Genomic DNA, 24,983 nt, shown 5'->3' on the forward strand with positions numbered 1-24,983 from the left:
AGCCAGTACAGCACTTGTGTGCAACTGGAAAAAGGCGGCCCCTCGAGGTGCACAGCTGGTGAGATGAGTGAGGGCTTGTTTCATTCCCCATTTCCCCCTCAGCCAGATACTTTTGTGCAGTACACAACCTGAACCATCACATCTGGTCCCAAGTCTGTAGGAGAGTAGAGTTGAAATGGTGATGTGGATCTACTGGAGTTCAAGCCTAGCTGAGCCAAAGATAGAATATTTTTAAGGGCTAAACATCGTACCTCTTGTCAGCCCTGTGGGAGGCAGAAAGAAAGTTGGAGTCCAGCGTGGGCTGAGGAAGAGGGAAATCTCCCCAGAAGGGGTGGGACTTGAGGAAGGGAGGGTGAAATGTCCTGGGCAGGAAAACATCACAAGCCAGAGCAGAGAGAATGAGCTTCGGGATGTGTTCTGGCGGTAGTGAAGGACACAAGAAAGATATCGCCATTCAGATTTCTTTTCTTACTAGTTCCACCGGGAGCAGACATTTTAAATAAGAATCAACAAAATAAAACAACTCTAGGCCTCCCTCAAGGAAGTAGAGGCCAATGGAAGATGTTTCCTATAAACCAACAATGCAGGGCGGTAGAGCCCTCCTTCCATTGTGGGGGAGCTCCAAAGAGAGGTTCAAGATCCAGATGAGTGACAGGATTCCCCTTTGACTTCCAAGACTATCTCACGGGCAGGCCCCTCATCCCTTCCGGATTCTTAACAACCCCTCACCTTGGGGGTAGTGGGGGCGGGCTTATTATACACATGGAAAGGGAGGGGGAGGCAGTCCCTGTGCTTGGGAGCAAATGGCCAGGCCTCAACTCAAGAATTCCTGTGCTTCTGAAAAGAGAACACCATCACACACACACACCACAAACTTGTGTTCCTACGTGAACACACGGAACACAAACACACAGTCACCGCAGCAACAGCCTGACACCGTGCACACACTTCCCACATGCTCACGCCGACATGCCACACCCACATTCCTGTCACACACACTTGTAACACACCGACGTTCCTACCCGACTCGCCAACCCCCACCCCCCGCCCGCACCACAACTGTGGGCAGGAAGAGCCATCAGGAGCTGTCTCCTCTGGGTTTGTCGTGAAGAAGGATTAGGGCTGCCCAAGATTAAATAGAGGAGTTAAAAATGACAAACAGACTTCTAAACAGGATTAGAGTCTTAATGAAAACCATAATGAATGGAAAAGCCACACAGATATCATCCATTAATGGCCATAAATATCAGACCAACAGATGAGATCTTAGATACTGCAGTTCCGAACCCCATCAAATTACTTCTATTGTAATTCATCAATAAATAACCAAGCCCAGCCTCATATCCGAGGTCTTATCATACTGTGGAGAATAGACTCTGAGACCAGACAGACCTGGGTTGGAATTCTGGTCTTTCTCCTGACAAGCCTGGGCATGTCCCTCTGCTTGTCTGACCGCAGTTTCTTCATCTATAAAACACAGATAATTATCCCCCTAATAGGGATGTTGTGGAGATTAAATTAAGTCCTGGACAGCTCTAATAATAACTTATAATAATATTAATAATTTATTATTATGGGTATGATTAATTTTCACTGTTATTTGTTGTTCTCTCCCCCTTTCAGCTTCCTGGGGTCAAGGAAAGCCAATTGGCTGGTGGGATCAGTGGAGAGAGAAGGATAAAGGAGAAGGGAGACAGAAGGAATCAGAACAGCAAGAAACGGAGGCAGGAGCAGAGCAGAGAGAAGACAGGAAAAGGACAAGAACATGAGGAGGAGGATGGCGGGCCTCTTGGATGCAATACCCTGGCATCAACCGTGCTGGGCTGCCCATGCCCGTCTGGGTGGTGGTTCCCAGGGGAACCAGGTTGTGGAGTAGACACACAAGTATGGCCCTGTCTTCCTACTATTTTTTTTTAAATAACAGCTTTATCGCGATATAATCCACAAAATTATAATTCATAATTTCAGGAAATTCACCCACCTGGAGTGCACCCATCAATGGTTTTTAATATTTTCACAGAATCGTACAACCATCAGCATCATCAATCTCAGAACGTTATCATCACCCCCAAAAAGAAACCCTGTACCCAGGAGCAGTCCCCCTCTTCCTGGGACAACTGCTCCTGCCCCAGGCAATCACCAACTATCTGTGCATTTGCCTATTCCAGACATTTCATATAAAGAGAAGCGTACGAAATGTGGTCTTCTGTGGCTGGCTTCTTTCATCTAGCATCACGTTCCCATCCATGTTGTAGCACAAATTAGTGACTTCTGAAATATTTTAACTCAAAGCAGAAAAGGGGAAGGAAGAGAGCCTCATATGCCCACACCCAAGCATGGGTCCACAAGTTCACCCTGAGAAAGCTCACTGAATCCAGGCCAGTCCCGAGGTTACAGACTCAGAGGGCAACCAGCGGGAGGTTTCATTCATTTTTACCACGGGGGGAACCAAAGTGCATGGAAAGGATGTTTCGAGTGTGTGCGCTCTGCGCTCTCCATATGCTTCTCACGAACAAAGGAAAACAAAACAAGATCCAAATGTAAGAGTCTCTTGTCTATGGTTTTATGATTTAGATTTAATGTTAAGAGGCAAATGAGAGTCTCCTGGTATTCTTCCCATATGTCTCTCTCTTATCTCTTAAAAGTGACAATTCCCAACTCTATTTTTACAATGTAAAAGGATGGCTCTCCTCTAATGGTTATCTGTCATTGTTTATGTTGAAAGTAATTTTGTACGTTAAGATGTAGCCACAGGAGGCAGGAAAGCGACACCCCTGGGCCACAGGCAGTCCCTGAGGTAGGAGGGGCTTGTGATCTGATTTGAGAAGGACGAGGCTGGTCATTGGACTCAGGAAACGTCAATCACCTTCGTTCTGTCCCTGAAGCGGGATTCGTCCCTTAGGGCAGCAGTGCTGAGTTTCAGGAATGATAGGGCGGTGCCTATTTAGTCCAGCTGACCCCAGAGACAGACAATACTTAAAGACTAAATTGTGTGTGTGGCTTCACGGACCATACTGCCGCCAACCACCATTGCCCCATGGCCACTAGATGTTAGTCTAGGGCCACTGGTAAAGCCACCGGACTTCATGCAAAATGGAGCCAGACCTACCACTGACTGATAACTTATGTTTCAGGGAAGCCCAGTGAAAAAGGGTGATTCGAGGCTGTCTTTCTTCCCCACAAATGCCAGGACTGACTGAGCTTGAATCACAGGGAGAGGAGACTGTCCATAGGCAGGCCAAGACAGCACTACAAGCTACAGTGGCCTTAGAGGCCACGCACGGTGGCCTTGCTAACAGCCACAGCTGGAGAAGCGGGGAAGGACTCTGCTAATGAGGAATGCCCTTCAAGTTCAGGTATGATTACTGGTCCCTTCCTGTCGGGACTGTTCAGTGATCAGTATCTCCAGTGATCTCAGCGGGTACTGTGAGACTCCCAGGAACTCATTTTTAGAACTAAATTCATTTGAAAATGGAACAATAACGATACCAAATGGTCTGTTGTGTGGGGCCCTATTCCATGAAATAAAACGACAGTGTTGCCACTCTAAAAAGGTCAAGCATTGTTTATTAACAATGCCCAAAGAATCTCATTAAATCTGGGAGCGTGAGGACAGAACAAACTAATATGATACATGTGAAGTGATTTGCATACCAAGGGGACCGCCCTGGGACCAGACTAGCAGTTTGCGTCTCGTCTCCCCATGGCTACTGTTCAGAAGTCCCCGCGCTCCTCCGGGTGGCTGGGGAGGGGGTGCTGCTGTCCGCCGCTCAGCTCTGCTCTTCATTCTGCCTAGCGGAGAGGAGGCACTGGGCAGATTTTCCCAGCCCCAGGGTTCCTTCCTCCATTGCAAATTACTCCTCAGTGGCATGGCAAACAGACAGGGGATCCCAGGTGGGGGGAATGGGATTCTGGAAATTTTCTCCGTTAATCTGGACACACTCTAGTTTGCTCTCTGAGTATTCCAGAGGCCCTAACTCTAAGAACAGTAGGTAAGATTAATTGTTGTCATTCTCTGTGATCATATTCAAACCCAATATTCTCAGCTTGGCCCACAGAACGGATCTGCCTACCCCCATTCCCCCATGCTTTTCTATTAAAAGCATTTTCTCGAACAGGGAATGAGTGCACAGTCAGTGCTGAGAGGGCCAGGGTACCTCTGACCTGCATCCAGTCTCCTAGAAGCTTGGAGTCTCATGCAGGAGACGCTGGATATTAACTGTCATTTTTACCATGAAGTTAAAGGAGCTCAAAGAGCCCAATTCCTTCTGATTGGAGTGGACTGGGGCAGTTTTGAGTTCTGCTGGGGGCACAGGAGCAAGAAAACAGGGAGCTGGCAGCAGGCAGACATTTTTTGCTTTCTACAACTTCAAAATACCTGCATGGTTCTTGAGCCTTGAGTCTGTTTTTTCTTCATCTAGGGAGGCTGTTAATGAGAGAGACAGCTCCTTGAGATGAGATGGCTGAAGGCTGCTCCCAGTGGGCCTCAGAGGCTCGGAAGAGGCCCATGACTACAGACAACTGCGGGATGGGCTGGGCGGTGAGGGCAACCAGGCCGGGGCAGAGAGCAGGATGGCAGCTTAGCCTGGCTTCCTGCAGAAATCTCCCGGGCCTGGGGAGGCAATCTTGAATCAAGGGGTGGCTCTCTCTTTTTCTGGCTCTTCTAAGAGCTTAGACCTTTCCTGTGGTTCTGGAGATAGGACCAATCATGGACTCTGCGGCTCGCCTTTCTTGGAGAAATCAGACTCCCTTCCGGCCCATCTCTAGCGGTTAGGGAGCTGACGGCTGCCCAAGACTGCCAGGGTTGGACTGAGAAGATGTAAGATCTTCTTAAAAAGCTACTGTTTATTGAATGTTTGCTGTGCCCCACGTCCCCTGTGCTCAGTCTTCTGACGTCACCAGCTTAATCCCTGCCACAACCCCATGAAGGAGAGTCTAGCATTACTGACAATGTATCTGAGAGGAAACTGAGGGTTTACATTAGGTACTTGGGCAAAGGTCAGTCTAGTAAAGAGGAGGGGCGGGGATTCCAGAGCTGCTGAACCCCGGCTGCCCTCCCCGCCGGCTGCTGGGCCTCCCATCAGCACGCAGGTACCACAGTGTTCAGAGGGCCCGGAACCCCCTTGCCTGGCCTGCCTTCCCCGGGGAGATACAAGCTCTGCTCTGACCTTCTCCTCGGCTACTCTCCTCCCCTCCCTACCGCCACAGCCCTCCCGGAAGGAAGCTCAAGAGAAGGGACGCAGGCACACCATGTCCTGGGCCCGGGGATGGGTGACCTTTCCAATTCAGCACCTTTATAAATCTTACCTAATGAAGTTAAGGGGAAAAAAGAATTAATGAATAAATGAAGGTTAAATCACTCCCTGCAGAAAATTGATGCTGACAGCGAGGGCCAAGAAGAGAGCTCGGGAAGCAGGGAGCTGACTTGCACAAGAGGCTTTTTAAAATTCCTCTCCCTGAAATTCGAGGGAGCCGTGTGGCCGGCCAGTTCTGAGCTTGGCCAGGAAGGCTCTGGGACATCCAAGGCAGATGGCCCGAAGGCGGTGGAGTAAGAAAGCCATATTCTATCGTGGGTAGTTTTTTTGTGGAAGCCAGTTGGGGGGTTTCTGATATACAGACCTGTGTTTGTGCCCTGCACACACACACACACACACACACGCACACACACACTGTGAACATTGTATATACATCGTTAACTCCTGCAGTTAGCCAAAGCATGGGCACTTCGGGTCTGCCTGGCTCATTCCTGGCCTCCCAGGGCTTCTGGGGAGTGTCTTCTTGTCAGCACTCACTTGCTAGCCCCGTCGGTCTCCTTGTCACCACCCTCAGCTGCCACCCCCATATCCCCAGGGCGGCACACCTCAGCCCAATTGGCTCAGAGGGGCCATAGGTGAAGGCACGGCTGGGCCAAGGGAGGAAGAGAAAGAAAAGCAGAAATAGCCACCAGCCAGGGCAGGCCAGGAGTCAGAAGAGGTGTGAGGAGAGGGTGGGGGTTCGGGGAAGGAGATGGAAGAGGAGATGCACAGTAGAGCTCAGAGGGCAAAATCTGGGGGGGCCTGGGAGGAACATCTGCTCTTCTGGGCAGCGCTGGGGCTCACCGAGTCACTCACTGGGGGGCGGGTCACTGGCTGGCCCAACCCAACCTCTGTTTGGCTCCTCGGTGCAATGGGAACTCAGAGGAGGCCTATGGAGGAGGGTCAAAGGCAAGAATCCTCCCTGGTGCCGGCACCGGGCAGATTCTGCTTCTTCCTGTTGTGTGTCTGTGCCCACAGGTTTTTAAGAATTTGATCATGAAGACAGGGAGGCTCCGAGGGACCGGCAGAGCAGGCCCACCCCGCAGTGAGATGGGGGTCACGGGAGGCAAGGAGCCAGCACTGGGGTGGTGGAGGGGTGGGAATGCGGAGGGTAGGCTGGAGGGGTGGGGGGAGATAGAGAGACCTGAGCTGACTAGATCAACGAGTAAATAAAAGGTCATAGTGATTTTTCCAGGCACCCAGGGAGAAGCAGGCGGAGAGCTGTGCTGACGGCAGGCGCTGACAATTGGCAAATGAGCTTCTGCAGTTATCTGTTTCCCTTCCTTATTCTCGTCTCCTAAGACAGAGGCTAGAAATAGATGCAACTGGCAGATGACTTAAGGATGAAAAATGAACAACATGTTAGTTACGGGGGCTCAGCGGCGGTGAACCAGGGAGCTCATGGGTGAACCCGAGAGCAGGAAGAGGGCAGAGCTGGACCTGTCTTCAGGGTTCGGCTCCCGCTCTGTCCCAGCCACTTTGTGGGGCTCCGTCATTTCAGCTCAGCAGCCCTAGAAGGCAGGTATTATCGTTTCCCCCACTTTACAGAAGGGAAAACTGAGACTTAGGACAAGCCAGGCCAAGCAAAGAATGGTAGAGCCAAGATTTGAACACAGGCCGATCTGCCCCCAAAGATGAACTCCTTACACTATCCTACAGGGTCTCCTTTGCATGCACTCTCTCTTTACTTGTCTCCCGCCATCCTCTCCCTCTCTTCCTAACCTTCAACAAGTGTTTATTAAGCCGCTAGTAAGGGCCACACAGGGCAGTATCTCTTCGGGAGACAGAAGGGGCCCAGAGAGGCATGGTCTCTGCTACCAAGACACTTTGTTGGGATGACCGAATGAATGTATGAAGCGGGTTCGATTTCTCTCTTCCTCTTCCTGTGAACCTAGATGAGCAGAGCTTTTCCCCTCCGTACAGAGAAGCGGCATCCTGAAGGGTGGTGCAAACTGGCGTGATCACCAAGGGGTCGGTGGCGGGCTGTGACTGGCCCTGGCACCCTTTCTCTTGGGGGTGCCTCTCAGATCCTTGGCCCGAGGGAGATGTGGGGGCTGCTGTCAGCAAAGGGGAAACACTGGGAGCTTGGTGCATGATCGTTTTCTGCCAAGTTCTGTGGGGCAGTAGTAGGGGCTGAGGGAGCCCGCAGCACTTTCTCTTGGGTGGAGAGAAGGGCGGGTGGGTTAAGTCCACCTGAAGTCCTCTCGCCACCTGTGAGCTACAGATAGTCTTCGAGGACTGATACCTCCTGACCCTTGACTTCAGCTCCAGCAATGTCATACTGGGGGACATTCCCTGAATACGCTGGACTCGTTCATGTCTCTGTGCTTTCCTCCACTTGAGAAATACTCCTGTGCCTTTTGTTCCACCTCCTGAGCTCCCCCTAACCCCCACTTTCATGAGTCACCTACAGCAACACCTCCTCTAGGAAGCCTTCCTTGATTCACAGACTACTGGAAAGCACCCTCTCCTGCATTCCCAGCCCTCTGCACACTGTATCACAATATTTTTTCCCTGGCGTATGTGTGATTTTGTCAACGAGCTCTGTGCTCACAATAGGTTCTCAAAGGTTGTTTGATAAATTGCTTGGAAGCTGAGTGGTTAACTAAGACATTGTTCTCAGCTCTGTTCATTTTTCTCTTTCCAATCTTCCTCCTGCCCAACTCTCATCTCTGCCCATCTCCTGCTTCTCATTAAACATTACTTGAGGGACAGAGGCTGAACCCAGACTGTTTGCTAAGCCACCAGCAGCTGATGACACAGCCAGTTCTCCCTCCACCTGGTGCAAATTTCAAACCCCAACCTGTTTGCAGAGGTGGGGAGTGGGAATAACCAGGAGGGGGAGTGAGGAAGGTTGCTCTGTGCAGAGTGGAAGAGGCTTTGGGGATTTAACTGTGCAGCACACAAACCATGACCTGGGGACAGTGGCTGACGCGGGGTCCCTGAGCTGGGCAGGCTTGGAAAATGCAGCCAAGTGGGGCTCTGAAGACTGAGCAAGCCCGAGGAGAAGGAGCACAGACCTGCCTTCCCCCCAGTGAGCACAGCCCTGACCTGTGGTCTGAAAGAGCCGTGTCGTGTGGCGACCCTTCCCCACGCCCGGAACACAGGAATGTTTGCTCTCATCTGACGTGTCCGCCACGTACGCTGTTCTCATAAGCACACACACTCCCAGACCCAGGTCAGCCTCTGTCCCTCAGACGCTTGTGGCCAGACCGGGGCGCTAAATGTCATGGCCGCAAGCATCATTCAAATACTTTTCTTTGTAGGGAAACTGAGGCTCCAGCAGGGGAGACTCCAGGGATTAACTGGAGGCAGAATCCTAACTTACCACTCCCCTGTCACTCTCCTGTCACCTCCGGCCAACCCTCACCCACCCTGCCCCACACACCTCCTTCACAGCTCCCAGTTCGGTTCTCAAGTCGTCCCTGGGACCAGGCCCCGGGGGACCAGCTGTCCGCTGGGCAGCACGTGTGAGTGGCAGGCCGGGGCTCACGGGCGCTGAGGAAGAGCCCCCGTGTGTCAGTAAGCCAGCACAGCTGGTCACCTCTGGCTGAGGAGCGCAGAAGCTGTTGTCTGGAGAAAGCGACCCATGGTTGGCTTCCCATTTCTGGGAACCCGGTGTTCACAGAACCTGTCCTGCATAAAAGGCCCAAGCCCTGCATACCGGCAGCCAGTGGGACTGAGGCCCAGCTCCTCTCTGCTCCCACATGGGCACCCAGGACGCCCGGCCCAAGAGGATGGAGCCTCAACAAGTGGGCCCAGCAGCCAGCACCCACCTCCTGCCCTCTCTGTGGAGAATGGTCTGTGCACCTCAGAACTTCCAATTCTGCGCCTCAGAAGGGTTCGCTGACTTCCCCTCCCCGCCCCCTGCCCCTTCCCGACGCCTGGTGCATCTCTCGACACTTCGAAAGCCGTATCTTCACATCACAGCAACTGTCCTACTCATCAGCGGATGGAAATAACTTTTCACGACGGCTCCTCTGATGTTGCCATCTTTTGTGTTGATCAAAACAACAAAACGAATCAGATTCTCGGCGTTTGATTGAAGCCTAATTGGAAATCCAAAGTGGCACTAAATGTTATGGTCTAAATAAAACACATTCAATTACAGAAACCCAACACGGGGAGCACGAGCGAGAGCTCCGGGAAGGAGCTGAAAAGCAGGTTGCAGAGTTCTGGGGCGTCACTGTGGGGCTTCCTGAGTCTCAAGACAGCAAGCACAGAACCCAAGAGCCCAAGGACCGCCCCCCCCCCCTTAGGGCAGTGATGGCACGGATACCATTTGTCTGGTTCACACTGGAGTAGCCTGAATCAGGGTCTCATGTCTTCTGGACCTGCTCTCCTTGCAAAGATGGCCAGCTATGGATGGGGGTAGAGGGGGTACAAGGGGGTCATGGCATCACCCCCTGGGCTTCCCTGGTGGTGGGGTAGGGCAAGCAGGGCAGGAGCCTTGCGACCACACCAGCCTGCACCTCCACCCCAGCCCTGGCTCCTAGGGGTGGTACGAAGGGTTTTGCTCAGGTCCCTTAACTTTGCCAAGTCTTCCTTGCATGCCCAGGGGTGGTGATAATGCCCACCTTCCAAGCTTGTTGTAAGGACTCCAGATAATGCTTGTGAAGCCTGTGGTCGGCCACACAGGCCACACCGCAGCTGTACCCCCCCTCAGGCAGGGCACTCTCTCTCCATCCACTCTGACCACCAGAGCCATCTCCCTGGACAGTCAACGGAAGGCGCCTCGCAGTGCTCACTTTCCTTTGTTGGTTTTGAAAACAAAAAGTGCACGGCTCCAGTCTCCTTGGGGGTATCAAACGAGGACCTATGAGTCCGTGCTGGTCCTCTGAAGCCTTCAAAGCCGCTGCTAAACCTTTTCCTTAATTTGGAACCAGGTGGAGAGGGAACAGGAGGGGAAGGGTTTTGTGCCCACACACGGCAGCCAGGGGGCGCCGTGTCCAGAATGGGAGGAGTGGCTTGGGCTTCAGAAGGGTGGGGTGGAGTCCCAGCTCTGCTCTTAACCAGCTTGGTGGCTCTGGGCAAATGACTTAGCCAGACTTGAATTTCAGTGTTCCTATCTCTAAAAGAGGTGAGGCCAGTACTTCTCCTCCCATGGGACTGTTGGATTCGCTGAGGTCATGTTTGTAAACTAGAATAAGAAAAACACAACCTGAATGTTAGTTAGATTTCAACACATCTTAAAGTAGAGCGGGGAGTCAGGGCAGGGTGGTTAATTTTCTTTTTTAGGTGTGGCTGCAGGCAGGGTGTGATCTGCGGGGGCCTGAGTCTGGTGATTATGCATGGGACAGGATCATAAAATACCATGACGACTAACAGCATTTATTAAGCAGGTAAAAGGTGCCAGATACTTTTCAGAGGGCTTTTTATGTATTAATTCACTTAATTTAATCCTTAGGCAAACGCCATAATTATGCCCATTTTGCAGATGAGGAAACTGAAGCAAAGAGAGGTAAAGCAACTCGCCCCAGGTCACACAGCAGGAAGTGGGTAGTAACACCTCAAACCTCAGCAGGCAGGCACAGTCTAGAGCTTATACTCTTCATGGGGTCCAGAAATTGCCCATCATCTCCCCCATTTGCTTCCTTACATCCTGGTTCGGTAGACCTTCCCTTCTCAAGAGTCACCTCCCCCTCCTGTCTCCTGTCCTCATCTATAAGAGAAAAGGCGGCTCTTCACTCAGTAATCTCTGAGGTCTAACCAGCTCCGAATTGCTGTGTCAGAGAGCAGATGAGCCCTCTGCCGGAGTGACCCCGAGAATGGAAAGACAAGGACAGGCCCCTCCCCGGTTGGTCGGACTTGCTTCAGTCACAGAGCACACTGTGTGTCTCTGCTACAGCCGGGCTCACTCCCTATTGCAATTTGTCTCCCCGTCATTCTTCCCCACCAGAATGAGATCTCCCTGAGGGCAGGGATTCTATTTTATTACTGCACAAAAGCACACTTCGCAGGGCTACCGTTGCGCTGAAAAGAGCAGAAAGAGATCAAGAAGGTACCTATCGTTGGGCAGCCCTATTTGTAACATTTGGCTGCAATATTATTTAGAAAGGCTGCCCTACCTATATCTGCATATGCAAATGACTTGTCAGTGGACAGCTCTATGCATTATACATAGTAGACACTTTAACGGTCTGTTGAGTCAATGAGTCTATGTATGCAAATAGTATGCAAATCTTTCCCTATTTTAATTTGACCCTCGGGAACATCTTCAGTGACTCTCTTGGGCCCAGGTGGTGGTGGTTGTTGTTGTTGTTTTTTAATTGAAAGTCTTTAAAGACAACCAGTTTTCTCTCTTGCCTGTACCGAGGGAAGCTGTTGTCAAGTTGGGAAAAGAATTCTGGGCTGGACCAGATTAATCAGAATTAATTCTGCTTCTCCTGGTCATTCAGGGAAGGACATCAGCAAGTGACGCCCCTCTCTGGGCATCAGTCTCCTCACCTTTAAAAACAAGGGAGTGGGTTTCCTGCTGGTAGTGAGACCCTATGATTTCCCATCTCTCAGACACAGAAACATCACCCTGGGTAGGCAGACTGTCAGTGTTCAGTACTACCTGCCTAGAAAGAGAAATCAAATCCCTTGCCAAGGATTAGAGAAAGTCTCCAGCCCCCCTGCCCATTTAGAGAAATGAGGTTTTTTGGCACTAGTTCTCCCAGCCTGGGCATTGTGTTCAATCATTTCTTTCCAAACCAAAGGATTTTAAAATAAGAGGCTGGAGTTTTCTCTCTTAAATACAACAAGCCAAGCGTCTGATTAATAGGGTGGGTTTGCGTTTCCTTTCTCTCATGTGAAAATATTTATTAGAAAAATGTTCCAATGAGAATATTAATAGCTCCGTGTCAGCCTCTTTGTTCCTTGACATTTGAAATGGGGGGCGGGGGAGGGAGAGAAAGAGGGAAAATCAAAACCCAGGCTTGGGGTGGTCACCTTTCCCTGGGCCCCCTCCCCCAAGAGGCAGGATTCTGCCCTTCCTTTGGGAAAGGCACTGAAAGGAGCAGCTTAGCTCCTGGGCCCACCAGGGTCCCTGTCCTTAACCAGAAACACATGTGCATCAAAGGCTTGGATTGAAAGTGACACATTTGAAAACAAAAGTGCAGCGAAAATTCGCTTATCCTCACTTTCCTAATCCACAAACTCTGTAATTCTCCCCAAAGCCCCTCAGGCTCTGCTACAGTCCAAGCCTGCTCACATCCTCTCCTCCCCCGGCTGCTCAATCCAGGTCTCCTGCCCCAGGGCAGAGGGAGGGCTCCTGTTACTGGGACCCCGGTGCCTTGTAAAAATACACCTTGGCACGCTCTGCCCGCACCCTGGGAAGCCTTATTGCCTGGACTAAACAAATGTGCACAATCAAAATAATAGTCTGAGATGTCAAAATAAATGAGCAGGGAACATCTGGAAGTGTGGTTCCCCACATTTTTTCCTTTCCCTTCCTCAAGCCTTTAGATGCCTTTGGGGTCTGGCAGCTGGCGGGGCGGCTCTAGATAGGAGACTCTTACTTCCGAGTCACAATAGGCCCTTTGAAAATGCTTATTTTGGGTACTAGGTCCAGGTTTGCAGTAGGTAGGCCCTCCCCCAAATCAAGGAAACCCAAATTAGCTCTCTGCTTAGCCGGGGCATACGGCACACCCGGGGATGGCACGCTGGAGTGGTGTGGCCCGTCCGTCCCTTCGTCCTCTCCACCCAGCACACACCTTCAACAGAGGCCCCTTAACCGAGGACCAGGGAAGGGATCTCTTCTGCCCATAAGCCCCTCAGAGAAGGATGGCTTCACAATCTTCCCAAATAATTTGTGTTTCCAAAGTTTTTCTTGCTCCAACTCTCTTGAATTACTTAAGGCTGGGGTAATTAGAAGGTCAGTTTCCTGTGCTTCTCTGCAGGCTAAGTCAGCACTGGCCCGCAGAGCCAAGGTGGGGCACCACGGAGGCCGGCCTTCTTTCAGAGGGGGCTGATGTATTATCGCCGCAGGGACACTGCCCAGGAGAACCCCTTAAAATTGTGTGCCACTGTCTGGGTGATTTCCTGGCAGAGCGACCCTGTTCCTGGTGGATTCCCTCACAGGCTTGCAGGAAGCACTCTCCGAGCCCACATTTAATGTGGGCTTCATTTAGGACCTAAACAACATTTAGCTAATCACCAGTAGGCTTTAAAGCCCCTGGCGCTTCCCTGTGAGCTTTGGGACATCAAGCCAGTTCTGATGACTCTGGACTTGGGTGTTGGGCGTGGCATGACACTAAAGCGGCAGCTAACCCACTCAGGTGCCCGCGGGGCCTCCTTGTTCTCCTGTGGGATCAGGATGGGTGATCCCTAAGGTCCTTACTGGCTCTGGTGCTCTGTGCTTCCATGACCCTGGGGGTCAGGAAACTTGAATCTTGCCTTTCGAAGTGTGCTCATAGGCCATGGAATCAGAATCACCTCAGGTAACTGGCTGTGGAGAGGTGAAGGGGCAGGGAGGAGAGACAGCTATGCGGCTTCTAACGGTGTGTCATAAGGCAATAATTCTACCTTATTTGTGGGAAGGCTCACTCTCTGAGTCCTGAGATGCTGTGTCTGCCATGATCTGCCGTGTCTGCCATGATCTGCCATGCTCAAGAAGTTGGACTCTAGGGGCGCCTGGGTGGCTCAGTGGGTTGGGGCCTCTGCCTTCGGCTCAGGTCATGATCCCAGGGTTCTGGGATCGAGCCCCGCGTTGGGCTCTCTGCTCTGCGGGGAGCCTGTTTCCTCCTCTCTCTCTGCCTGCCTCTCTGCCTACTTGTGATCTGTGTCTGTCAAATAAATAAATAAAATCTTAAAAAAAAAAAAAAGAAGTTGGACTCTAGGGGCCACCGTGCTGTGAGGAAAGCTCATGCCCCATGGAGACACCTTGTCTGAGGCACTCGGTCAACAGTCCTAGCTGAGCCCAGCCTTCTAGTTCCCAGACAGGAGAAGCTTCCAGATGATTCTAGTCCCTAGAATTCTTAGCACCCCAAGTTATTTGGGTTGTAGAGAAGAGACAAGCCCTCTTCAATGTACCACGTCTGTGTCCCTGACTGACACAGCTTCCGAACATAATAAAATGTTTGTTTCACATCCCAGAATTCTGAAGTGGTTTGTTATGTAGCAATAAGTGACCAGAACAGTGAGCTAGCTACAGACAAACACAAGGTCACTCGGAACTGGGGTCTGAGTGCCCACTACTTGGGGAATGGCAGCCCTACCTTTTGAGACCTGGTTTCCTTACCTGTAGAGGCCAGAAATGAAAAGCCTCATGGGTAGCCCCTTTCTGGCCACGTGTCATCGTGTGCAGCCAGACAGGACCCTGAGGACTTGGGACCTGACCAATGCTCAGGGTGCCCCTCCCTTCTTTCCATAGATGCCTGCGTGACTGGCCTCCTGGGCCTCACATCTGGGCCCAGGGCTGCCTCTGCCTATATCAAGGGGAGTGGGACTGTTTAGTCTGCTGGGCACATTCCTGGACTTTTAAAATAAATAGCAGATTATGAGCGACTTCGCCTGATGCTGTCACTGGGCCAGGCCACGGGCTTCTGAGCCGTCCCTTAGGAGGGAAGAGCAGGAATGGCAGGTTAGAGATGTTTAACTTGGGAACTCTATCCCAGCCATAATTTAAGTGGAGAGGGTTCTAGCCTTCTCTGGGGTCCCAGGGAACTTCTAATAATATGACTGATAGTAGCAATGATGATAATAATTATACAGCACACTGAAGGCACTATGTGTCAGACAGAACGGTTACCATTATTCGGCCCATTATACAGATGAAGAAACTGAGGTTTAGTGGTGTGAGATCTCAAAGCCGAATGTCTAGCAAGTGGCTGTGGGTTTAAGGGAGATCAGTCTGATTCTCAGGCTCCAGCTCTTAAACACTACACTATATTGCCTTCCCAGGCTCTGAAATAGACAGCTGCATCCCATGCCCCTACCCACCCCCAAACACACGCACACACATGTGCACGCCCCCACTGCCAGCCTTTCTGCTGTTCCCAAGGCCCTTTCCAGCCTGCAAGGAGCCATTCTCCACTGTGACTCCCTTTTTCCATTTCACCCTTCGCTGGATCATTTTATGCCTCTATTCCCTCTGCTAATTCAAACTAATTAAAGTATAAAATAGAATAATTGCTTCCATCCCCATACTCTTTCCCATCCACGTCGAGTACAGCGTTATATTCTGTATCTGGGAGTGGCCAACCTGACGAGTTGGGTGGAAACTGGAGCTATCAAGTTTCTTTTCATCTTCTCGCTCAGTTCTGCACTTGGCTTGTAGCCTGATTTCCCCTGGACTTGCTGTCTGACTTCCATTAGACACTGAGGAGATGGGAGAACTTGTATTCACATCCACAGCATCTGTCGATCTGCTGTTGAGGAAGCCGGGCGGACTTTCTAGGGAAGAACCAGGCATCCTATCCGTGGGGCACCTGGGCAATTAGCAGGATTGGAAAATCAGTTCCCAAATGTTCTCCTGGGACTGGCCAGCCCTGGATCTATTAACAGTCCATTAACATCGGCTTGTTAGGCGGTGGCACCAGCGACCCAACACTTCTTACTAGTCCTATTTCTTAATTACGTGTAATTAACTGAGAGAGGGAGAGGGAGCGAGAATGAATGAGCTGTATGGGATCGTTCCAGCTCTGTGGGGAGATGCAAAGTTTTCTAGGCAGAACTTGAGGCCAGAGACTGGGTCTACACTCCCAGGATGCCAAGGTACAACAGGTGCTGTGTCTTGGGGAAGCAGCAGGGGGACAGAGAGACAAGAGGTAGGGATGAGGTGAGGGCCGGGATGACAGCAGGTTGCTCAGAGATTTACTAGAAAGTGAGGGGAAGCCCCATTCCCATGATGTCTTAGAAATTCTCAGGTCTTCCAGAACCTCAGAAGTCTTAAATCACTGCCTCAAAACAGGAGTACGCTCATCCATAACCAGCCAGCATTTCCGCCCCCTCTGTCACTGTTCAGGGAGGAAGTTCACACGGACACCCATGGCCTCATACAACTCTTGTTTTAGAAGTTCCTCATTTGGTCTAACCTCAGGCCTGCCTACTGTAGTTCTGGTGTTGTCTTCTGGAGATGGAGGGGAGTCTCAATCCCAACACCTTGGACAAGCCTCTTCAACAGGAAAGCGAGTCTAGAGTTAGATTTGTTAACTGTGTCTCTGAAAGGGAGGAAACTGAGTCTGTGAGAACTCAAGAGTCTAGGCCCACCAGTTGGTCAGAGGCAGGCCGGGACTAGAACATGGAGCTCCAGGCTGAGCCTGAGGCCTACTGGTGGTAGCCCACAGCCACTTCACTTCCCCTTCATTGTCACTCATGGTCACCACCCTCCTGAGCTGGAATCATAAAGACCTGAGAGCCAGAAGGGACCCTACAGAAGCTCAGTGACCCAGGGTCTGTGTGGCATGTGAGATCATGGGAGAGAAACTCCCTTCTGCTGAACGGAGTCTCTGCTGAGCCTCATGCTGACCCCAGCGAGGCACAGTGAGGCTGAGTGACTGGTTTAAGGCCCCGTGGCTATGGAATGTTGAGAGAGGATCCAAATGAGAGCTTTGGACTTCAGAGACAATCTTATTATCTGAAGCAACTTCTCTGTTCCATGACTAGGGAGAGGGTCATGCTTCCAGGTCTAGCCATAACTGGACCAGACCCTAAGCCATCAGACTCCGTCTTCATCAGCACCCATGAAAGTGTTTCTTGAAGGATGTGAGTACCCCATACTCCGAGTTGCTCGGGCTCAGAGAATGGACCCCTGAGCTGTTCTTGGCCCTCGTCCCTGGGCGCAGCCCCAGGTGAAATCACCTTGCTACCCATTTCTACACACTTTACAGCTCTCAGGGTGACAGGTCTCAGAGCTCGGCTACAAATCCCTGTTAGACGTTGCCCACTGATCACAGCCCCACCTGGCATGGGGAGCTCTTTGGACTAATATCTCACCTGCCTGGAGACAGCCCCATTAACCCCAAGTTCTTCCCATAGCTGCTCAGTGGGACCGGCTACTACAGAAGCCCTGTGCTTGGGGCAGACAGCACAAGAACGGCACAGCAGCAGCAGAAAATGAGGACAAAGGACAGGACACTTAGAGATACATTATGCGGACCCTTGGTTGGGCCAGGGCTGATGCTCTCCGAGGTGACACCAGATATGATCTCAGGAGGTCATCTTATTCGCCAAAGGCCACTTGCTAGGCTCCAGCTCCAGCCCAGGCCCTTCTCCTCTGGCCACATTTTGAATATAATTCCAGGAAACATCCCATTTGAGAAACAGATATGCAGCCAAAATCTGAGCCTAGGCATTCTCTCAGTTCTCCTAAGGCCTCACTGGTCACTTCGGCTTGCTGTCAATGCTTTTCCACCACACTGGGCTCAGAGAACCCAGGAAAGAGTTTTTAGCCAGAGTTGCCTTCCTGGTCCTCAGGCATACATAACGTGCTCTGAAAACACCACACATGTTGTGGATCTGCCGGGTCCCTCTGACCGTCATCTATCCACTATCTGCACTGCCGTCGATCCGTCCGTCCCTCTGTCTGACTCTGACCATCATCTATCCACTATCTGGACTGCCGTCGATCTGTCCGTCCCTCTGTCTGGTTATTATCCTGCAGAAGCATCTAGAACAGTGTTCACCAAATGTTAACATGGTGTTACATTTTGGGCAGACCCGTCTGGGAACTCATTGCTATTTTCTTTTCTGTATGTATTGCTGGAATTTGCATGGTGAGCATCCACTGTTTCTGTTTAAGAAATAACCTTGTGTCTATAAATAGAAAAGAATAGGGAGAAAAGGCAGAATGTTTATAGGCTTCAGTGGGATGTTATAGATGACTGGCTACGTGTCTCCCTCATTAGACTGTAAACAACCTGAGGGTAGAGACCAAGTCCCCTTCATTTTGATGCTTTCCCAGCACATTGTTCCTGGTAAATATATTCCCAGTAATGGGCTTTGTTAGGGTCCATGGACTGTTTTATTAGAATGAGACATCAGTGTTTATTTCTGAGACTGTCTTCCCCATCGTTGGTTAGGCTGAGCCTCCTCCAGCTTCACCAAATTCCCATCTGCCCCTGTTTATGCCTCAACTGCAGGGGCCATATGAAAGAAGGTAAAAAGACAGGTGGGTTCAAGGGGGTCTGGATATAATTTGCATGCAATCTGCATATGATTTGTGTCATCTGTTCTCAAGAAGTAATTTTTGAGTTAGAGCTGCATCATTGCTTCCCTCAATGCAGTTATGTGCCCATTGGTCGCTTCCTTCCTCCCTCCATTCTTCCTTCATTCCGGATTCAAAATTCTTATATTCAAAAAAAAAAAAAAAAAAAAAAAGAGGAAAAGAACTCTGGGCAAGGTGGGGTTCACGAAGTACACCGGGCATCTTTACAGCGTATTTCGGACGACAAACACTCAGGAGCTGGGAGGTACCTTGTGAACGCTCACTGGTCCTCCAGCCCAGCATCTTTGTCTAGCCAAGAGTCAATGCCAAGACCATGCTCTGGCTGAACAGCAGTAGACCCACTGACTGAAGGAATGGCAGATAACAGCCTTTTTTAAGGTCTTTGCTTTGCTTTCTGCATCACCATTAATATGCAAATCCTCCCCCCCCCCCCCCCCCCCCCCGCAGCTTCTCTTGCCCATCACTGTGGCTATGCCGCATTTACCTTCCCTTTGCTCACACATATTCAGAGCAGATACACTAAGGGGGTATCATGCTTCATCAGAGAAGGTGGGGACCCTGCCCAATGGTTACCGCGCAGAGGGTAGAAGTCTGTTTCTCAGGCCAACTCTGGCTTCCCAGAGCTGGCCAGCTTCTACTGGCATCAGTCTATGACTCAGGCCAAGATTTTTATCTCCTTCTGGGGCCCCATCTTGGGTCTGTCTCTCCCAGGATCAGGCCTAGCCAGGAGGCCTGGATTATTTACACTTCTTTGGCTCCCTCGAGCAGCAGACTCTGTGGGCCCGAGAGCTGTAAATCTACCCCCTAATCACACCAAGCTGCTCTGTGCAGTCTGGCCCGTTCTTGCGGGGCTGTTCATCACGCACTGAGACAGGGGCTGTGGCCTGGAGAGAAGCCTCCGGGAAGTGGCTGGCCCCAGTTGCTTCTCTCTGGCTCCCCGTGAAAGCCTTCAAGGACTCTGCCTGTCCCTGGACCCTGGAGCCGCAAGCCCAGCGGATCCCCCTGGTTAGATGAAAAGTTTCTGACCAAAGGTCACCGGTTATCAGTTACTCCTGGGCTTTGAAAAGAGGGACGGGTGTCTGCACTTACCTGTCTCTCAGACATGATGTATAGGTAACGCTCATCAATGGAGAAGGCCATGTCCCGGAGGATGGGGCTCCCGTCTTTGAGCACAGAGACCATCTCGTACTGGACCCCTCCATGGGGGGGACCATCGGCTCGAATCTGCAAAAGAAACAAGGCATCCTCAGCATCGGTATTCAGCTGTCCCCCAGGGGATTACCTGCTTTGGCCTAGAGCAGGTCCCTTTACCAAGATAATTACCCCCACCCTACTCCTAGTTGCTACTTTGAACCAGAATTGGCTTCAGGGAAGGTAGAGATGCTTCTCAGTTCAAACAGCCCAGCTTCCAGCAAAAGAGATCCCTTCCCCAGCGGTCTGAGCATGCTGGGTCTGGGATTTCCGATGGTGGGTTCTTTTGTGTGTGTGTATGTGCCCTTAGGAACAATTCTGAATATCCCAATGTGGTTATTGTGGTGTGTGTCTACATACATTTACAGCGTGGTGTGGAGGGTGTGTGTGTGTGAGTGTGTGCTTGTGCACACTAACTGGTGTTTAGGGCTGGGGAGTCAACATCTGCTTACAGCGTTTCTGCCTCGGGCGCGTGAGGAAGAATGGTTACACAATCACATGAAAGATCAAAAAGTTGGTCATCAAGAGACTCAAGATTTTAGAATCTCAAAAAGGTCTTTCTGCCCCCAAACGTATCCCCTGCATGTAAGCAAATTCACCCTGGGATTCTGGAGAGCCAAAAATCCTGGCTCAGACTCTCAGAGCCCAGCTCTGGAAAATAAGTCAGAAAGGACGGACTCCGACACCATCAAGTTCACTGCTTCTCAGCCCTGGCTGCACTTGGGAATCATCTCGGGAGTTTTAAAAGATAGGAATGCCAGGGCTGGATCCATTAATCAGAATCTCTGTGGGTGTGGTCTGGGCATCTTCTTGGGGATTCAAAGCTCTCCAGGTGAATCTGATGAGTGGCCAGGGTCTAGAAGCAGAGATGGAGTCCAGTGGTTTTCAAGGCTGTGCACCTTGAGAATCATCTCAAGGCAGGAGTGGGGGCAGCTTGGGCTGGGGGGCGGGGTTTGGGGGCTTGGGAAAATGCATTGCTGAGCCCGCCCCTGGAGTTTCTGATTCAGCGGAAATGAGGCTTGAGAATTCTCATGTCTAACAAATTCCCGGGTGATGTGGAGGCTGCTAGTCTGGAGGGTCGAGAGGGCTAGTCAAAGCTCTGCAAAGACAATCCCTAAGGTCATACAAAAACTGGTGTCCACGAGTCCTCGGTTTGAATATGCTCCTGCCTTCCTGCTTTCTTGTTCCCAACATAGCAGCTGACCATTGAACAAATAATCCCCAGCCTGGTTTGTTATCTCTGTCCTCTGTCCGTCTAAACCCCCTCTAGCTCGAGCCCTCTTTCCTCCAATGAAGCCTTTCCTAATCTCTCCGCCATACTAATTGCTCATCACCCAGATGCTTTTTTTTTTCTTACCATTTTGTCTTAGGATTGTAATCAATTGATCTGTTCATTGCGTATGTAGTAGCTACTGTGTATTGACTACCCACTCACATTGTTCTCTAATTGGCTCACATGTGCGTAAGTCTGTCAACACTGCGAAGGCAAGGATGTGTTTTCTATTTCTCTAACAACCCTCTGAGGACGAGAATGGGTACAGGAACCTGGCTGGTGATGGATAAGATGGGACGCTTGAGAAATACTTGTTGAAAGGACATGAACTAGGAACCAGCTGATGAAGTCTCATGAACTCTAGCGCTAAGTCAAAGTGAGGTCAAAAGGCATTTTCTCTGGAAGATTGTAGGATTCAGGCCACCCACCCCCTCAAATTCCCTTTCAATTTTCTCTTGTACTTCTAACCACGGTCTTTCCTCTCTCACCACACCAGGAGCTCCTGAGGGCAAGGACCAGGACTTACTCATCCCAAGGGCCAAGCTTGGTGCCTGACATCACAATAAATTCCCCTTTGCCCTTTCTCTGCCCAGCTAATGGCTCCTGTGTTCAAAGCTGTTGCATCTGGGGAAGGGACGGGGCGAGGGGGGTCATTTAATTCATTCTCAGAGAGAGGAGGAAGACTCTGGGGTCAGCAATGATGTCACGAGGCTGAGGTTACTACCCTCTACCCCGGCACAAATATGATTACAGATTCAAGCAGAGGGAAGGGTCTCTACCAGGAAAAATGTCCCACAATTAAAAAGGTTCCCCATAACATCTGAAGTAGCTTTCTCTCTTAGATGGACCGATCTGAAATTTCTTTGAGGTCCTTCTAGAAATACAGCAGTTTTTAGGCAAAAAAGTTCTTGGGCTATTGCAGACAGTAAAGAGAAGATGTGAGGGTCATGGCTTCCCGCTGGCTTGACCTCAGTGTTCTGTCTCCATTATATGGGGGAGTTCAGGCTCTTTTTCTTCCTCTGAAGGGGAAATGGGCCAGCGCTTCTCATCACTCTCCCTACGACAGCTGCTCCTCTTCAGGGAGATTTAAGTCTCCTCAAGCTACCGGCTCTGCCCCAGGAGCTATGGAACCAGTAACCCCTCAGGCCTGGCCCAAGATCTCCCTGCCTGGAGAGGCTAGTTAACCTTCTGCCAGTTGGGGTAGCTTCCACCCCATGAACCCGGGCACCCGCCTGCCTCCCTGGCAGGGCCTGGACACAAAGTCCAAAGGGGGAACGCCACAAGTCTGGCCTTCCCTCTGTGGTCCCCGGGACGAGATGGTACCCAGGGCCGGCTTAGAGCTGGAATTGAATCAAAGTCAACTTATCATCACACACTCCGCTGTGTTCCATTTAGGACCAATCCCAGCCTCTAACTTTTTCCTGAATCAGAGATCTACGCAGGTTTTTTTTTTTTTTTTCCTTCCATCTGCAACCCCAATCTTTTAACAAAGCAGTTGAAGGCAGAATCAAACCTACATAACTCTCAAACGTCAAAGCTAAAACCAAACCAGAACAGAACTGTTCCTGGTATTGAACCTGAACTAAGCATCCTATTTCATTCAGTCTAAATCCCTGGAGGGAAGAGCACTATTGCCTCCCCACTTACTTCTTCATCCCATGCTAACTGCCTCCAGCTTGGAGAGAAGATGGAGGATGGGGCCAGGAGGCGAGGGCGTCGAGGGCATGGGTTGGGGGCGGGGTCTGGCAGGCAGGAGAGGCCAGGTGGTCAGCAGGCAGCGGAGCTCTCCCTGCCCCCCGCCCCAACATCCTGTGCTCCCTCTGAGCAATGCACCAAAGTGGGCAGAGTATAGGTTTGGGACACAGGGTTCCCAGGTTTCTGTTCAGACTCCGTGCCTGGGCTTGAGTTCTGCCTAATGGTACAGTTTGCGTTCAGATCCCTCCCATGAGCCTCGGTTTTCCCTTCTGGATAAGAGGCCATGGTGATCTGCTCAGTGCCGGCCAGAGGAGAGCCACCGTAGCAGGTGCTAGAGCTGTAAGGACTTTGGCGCTCACCTCACTGAAGCTCTTCCACTCCAGGCTCGCAGCTGGCCAGTGGTGGAACCGGGGCTCACCCCAGCTCTAGCCCGTGTGGCTCAGAGGAGAGCTTATGGCGGATGGAGACAGCGTACCCTGGGGACAAGGGTCCTGCCTCTGGGCAAGCACACAGTTTCCCAGACTGCTCTGCCTCAGAGAGAAAGGTTTGAGGTTCAAAGTTGTCTCCATCCTTGCCAGACACAGGATGGTAGTGGTACGGTGCCAGTCAGGGAGTCCCGAGCCAATGCGGGATTTTTAAATCCAACGAATCGCGTCTATTTGGTGCTGTCCCAGAAGAACTAAACTGCGGTGACACAGTTTTCAGCTTGTGTCCCCAGGGCCAGGTTTCAATGACCACAAGGCAACAACAGACTGAAGATCATGAACCAGTCCAAGAGGAGGGGGTCTACAGCCCGAGCTGCGCAGAGCAGGGGAGGAGCTGGGGCAGAGAAGGGAGGTGACACACTTGGGGGCAGGCGAGTCACCTGAATATGTCTTTTGGGTTGGGCTCCTCCTCTCCTGAGAGGGCCTGGCCTCAGTGGACTTGCAGAAGCTACAGAGGCCATTTTGGTTGGACAAAGCTCATGAGGTAGGATAAGAGGGCCCGCCAGAGGGTGACAGTCTTTATCGAAACCGGCAAAAGACAGAAGGTGCCCACACCATCATGCAAGGAGATTCAGGCTGGTTCTAGTAAGAACTCCTGCTGTGTAGAGCGCTCACTGTGAGGCTGAGTGGCTGTAGGATCCTGCGACCGTCTCAGGAGGGTTTTGAACACAGGATAACTTCTTGTGCTTCATGGCTCACATGACCCTACCTGAAGGCAGTGGCACAGACCTAGTGAATTTCCGAAGGGCCCCGTTTGCCTCAAGAACTTATAACAGCTACCCTCCTATTGCTCTTACAGTGTGCCAAGCGCTGTTGAAAGTGCTTAACAAAAATCAACTCTCTTATCCTTATGAGTACCGCGGAGGTAAATGTTCTTATTATTCCCATTTTACAAATAGGAAATTTGAGGCCTGGGGGTTTCCATGGCATTCCCAAGATCACACAGAGTGGCAGAGAAGGGAGTCCCACACACAGTGCGACTTCTCAGGTGCTCTGCGACTCTCTTAGGAGAGGATACTAATGGGCAAACGAGCTGTTCGTCACCGCCAGGAAAAGAGCAGAGAGAACAGATGGGAAAGATGGAAAGTCCTAGCTCTCCCCTCCCCCACACTTCCTCTTTCGGACCCCAAGGTCCAGGCGGGGCAATCACCCATTGCCTGGAGTCAACCATAAACTCAGAACCTAATTTTCAGGGACCTTCATTGGGGGGTGAAAAGTCAGTTTATCAGGGTCGTCTGTGGGGTGGGGAAATGCGAGGTGCAGCCCAGGGGAGGGCGACTGCTGGGCCCTCCAGCTGGAAGGGGCCTCCGCTAAGTGAGAAGGAAATAGTAATCCCATTAGTGCCTTCCTTTAAACCACAGCTAGGCCTGTGCAGAAATTAATGACAGCCTCTTGAACATCCAATACAAATCAGCATATCCAATTCCAATTAACTAGCTTACCTGTAGGCCCCTCCAAACCTTTTTCTTGGGCATCAATTTCTTCTATAGTTAGCTCTAAATTATGGACCCCCTGCCTGGGATTTGTCACCCTAATGTCACGTTATTAGCAGTACTGGTAGCATAAACAGTAATGTTATTTATTTATTTATTTATTTACTTGGCAAGAGTTGCTGAAAACCAATTGGGAATCTTTTTCTTGGGCCCTCCCGGTAGGAAACAGATTGGTTGGAGAGGCATCACCGTGCAGAGGGAGGCACCGGTTGGTGTCTGGAGGACTGGGATCTAACCCCAATGTTCTCATTAACTGCCTATGTGACTTCAGGTAAGTCACCTCCCTTGTTTGTGTAATAGTTTCTGTAGAAGCCAAAAAAGGTGGGAACTCCTGTCCTTATGAGCACAGAAAAGATGCTGGGAGAGTGAAATGAGTTATTAGCTATGAATTTCAGGACTGTC

The 24,983-nt window shown here is 51.0% G+C and overlaps 1 protein-coding gene across 1 annotated transcript in view; it reads right to left on the bottom strand.

The window, feature by feature from the left end:
- The window catches only part of PLXNA2 (plexin A2), a 210,212-nt gene that overhangs the window by 94,805 nt on the left and 90,424 nt on the right, over positions 1-24,983 (bottom strand). The window contains exon 4 of the mRNA XM_045982465.1: positions 19,534-19,668. Within this exon, the coding sequence (XP_045838421.1) occupies positions 19,534-19,668 (135 nt within the window). The remainder of the gene's footprint in view (positions 1-19,533; positions 19,669-24,983) is intronic.

This window comes from Meles meles, chromosome 17 (assembly GCF_922984935.1).
Source record: "Meles meles chromosome 17, mMelMel3.1 paternal haplotype, whole genome shotgun sequence".
Lineage (NCBI taxonomy): Eukaryota > Metazoa > Chordata > Mammalia > Carnivora > Mustelidae > Meles > Meles meles.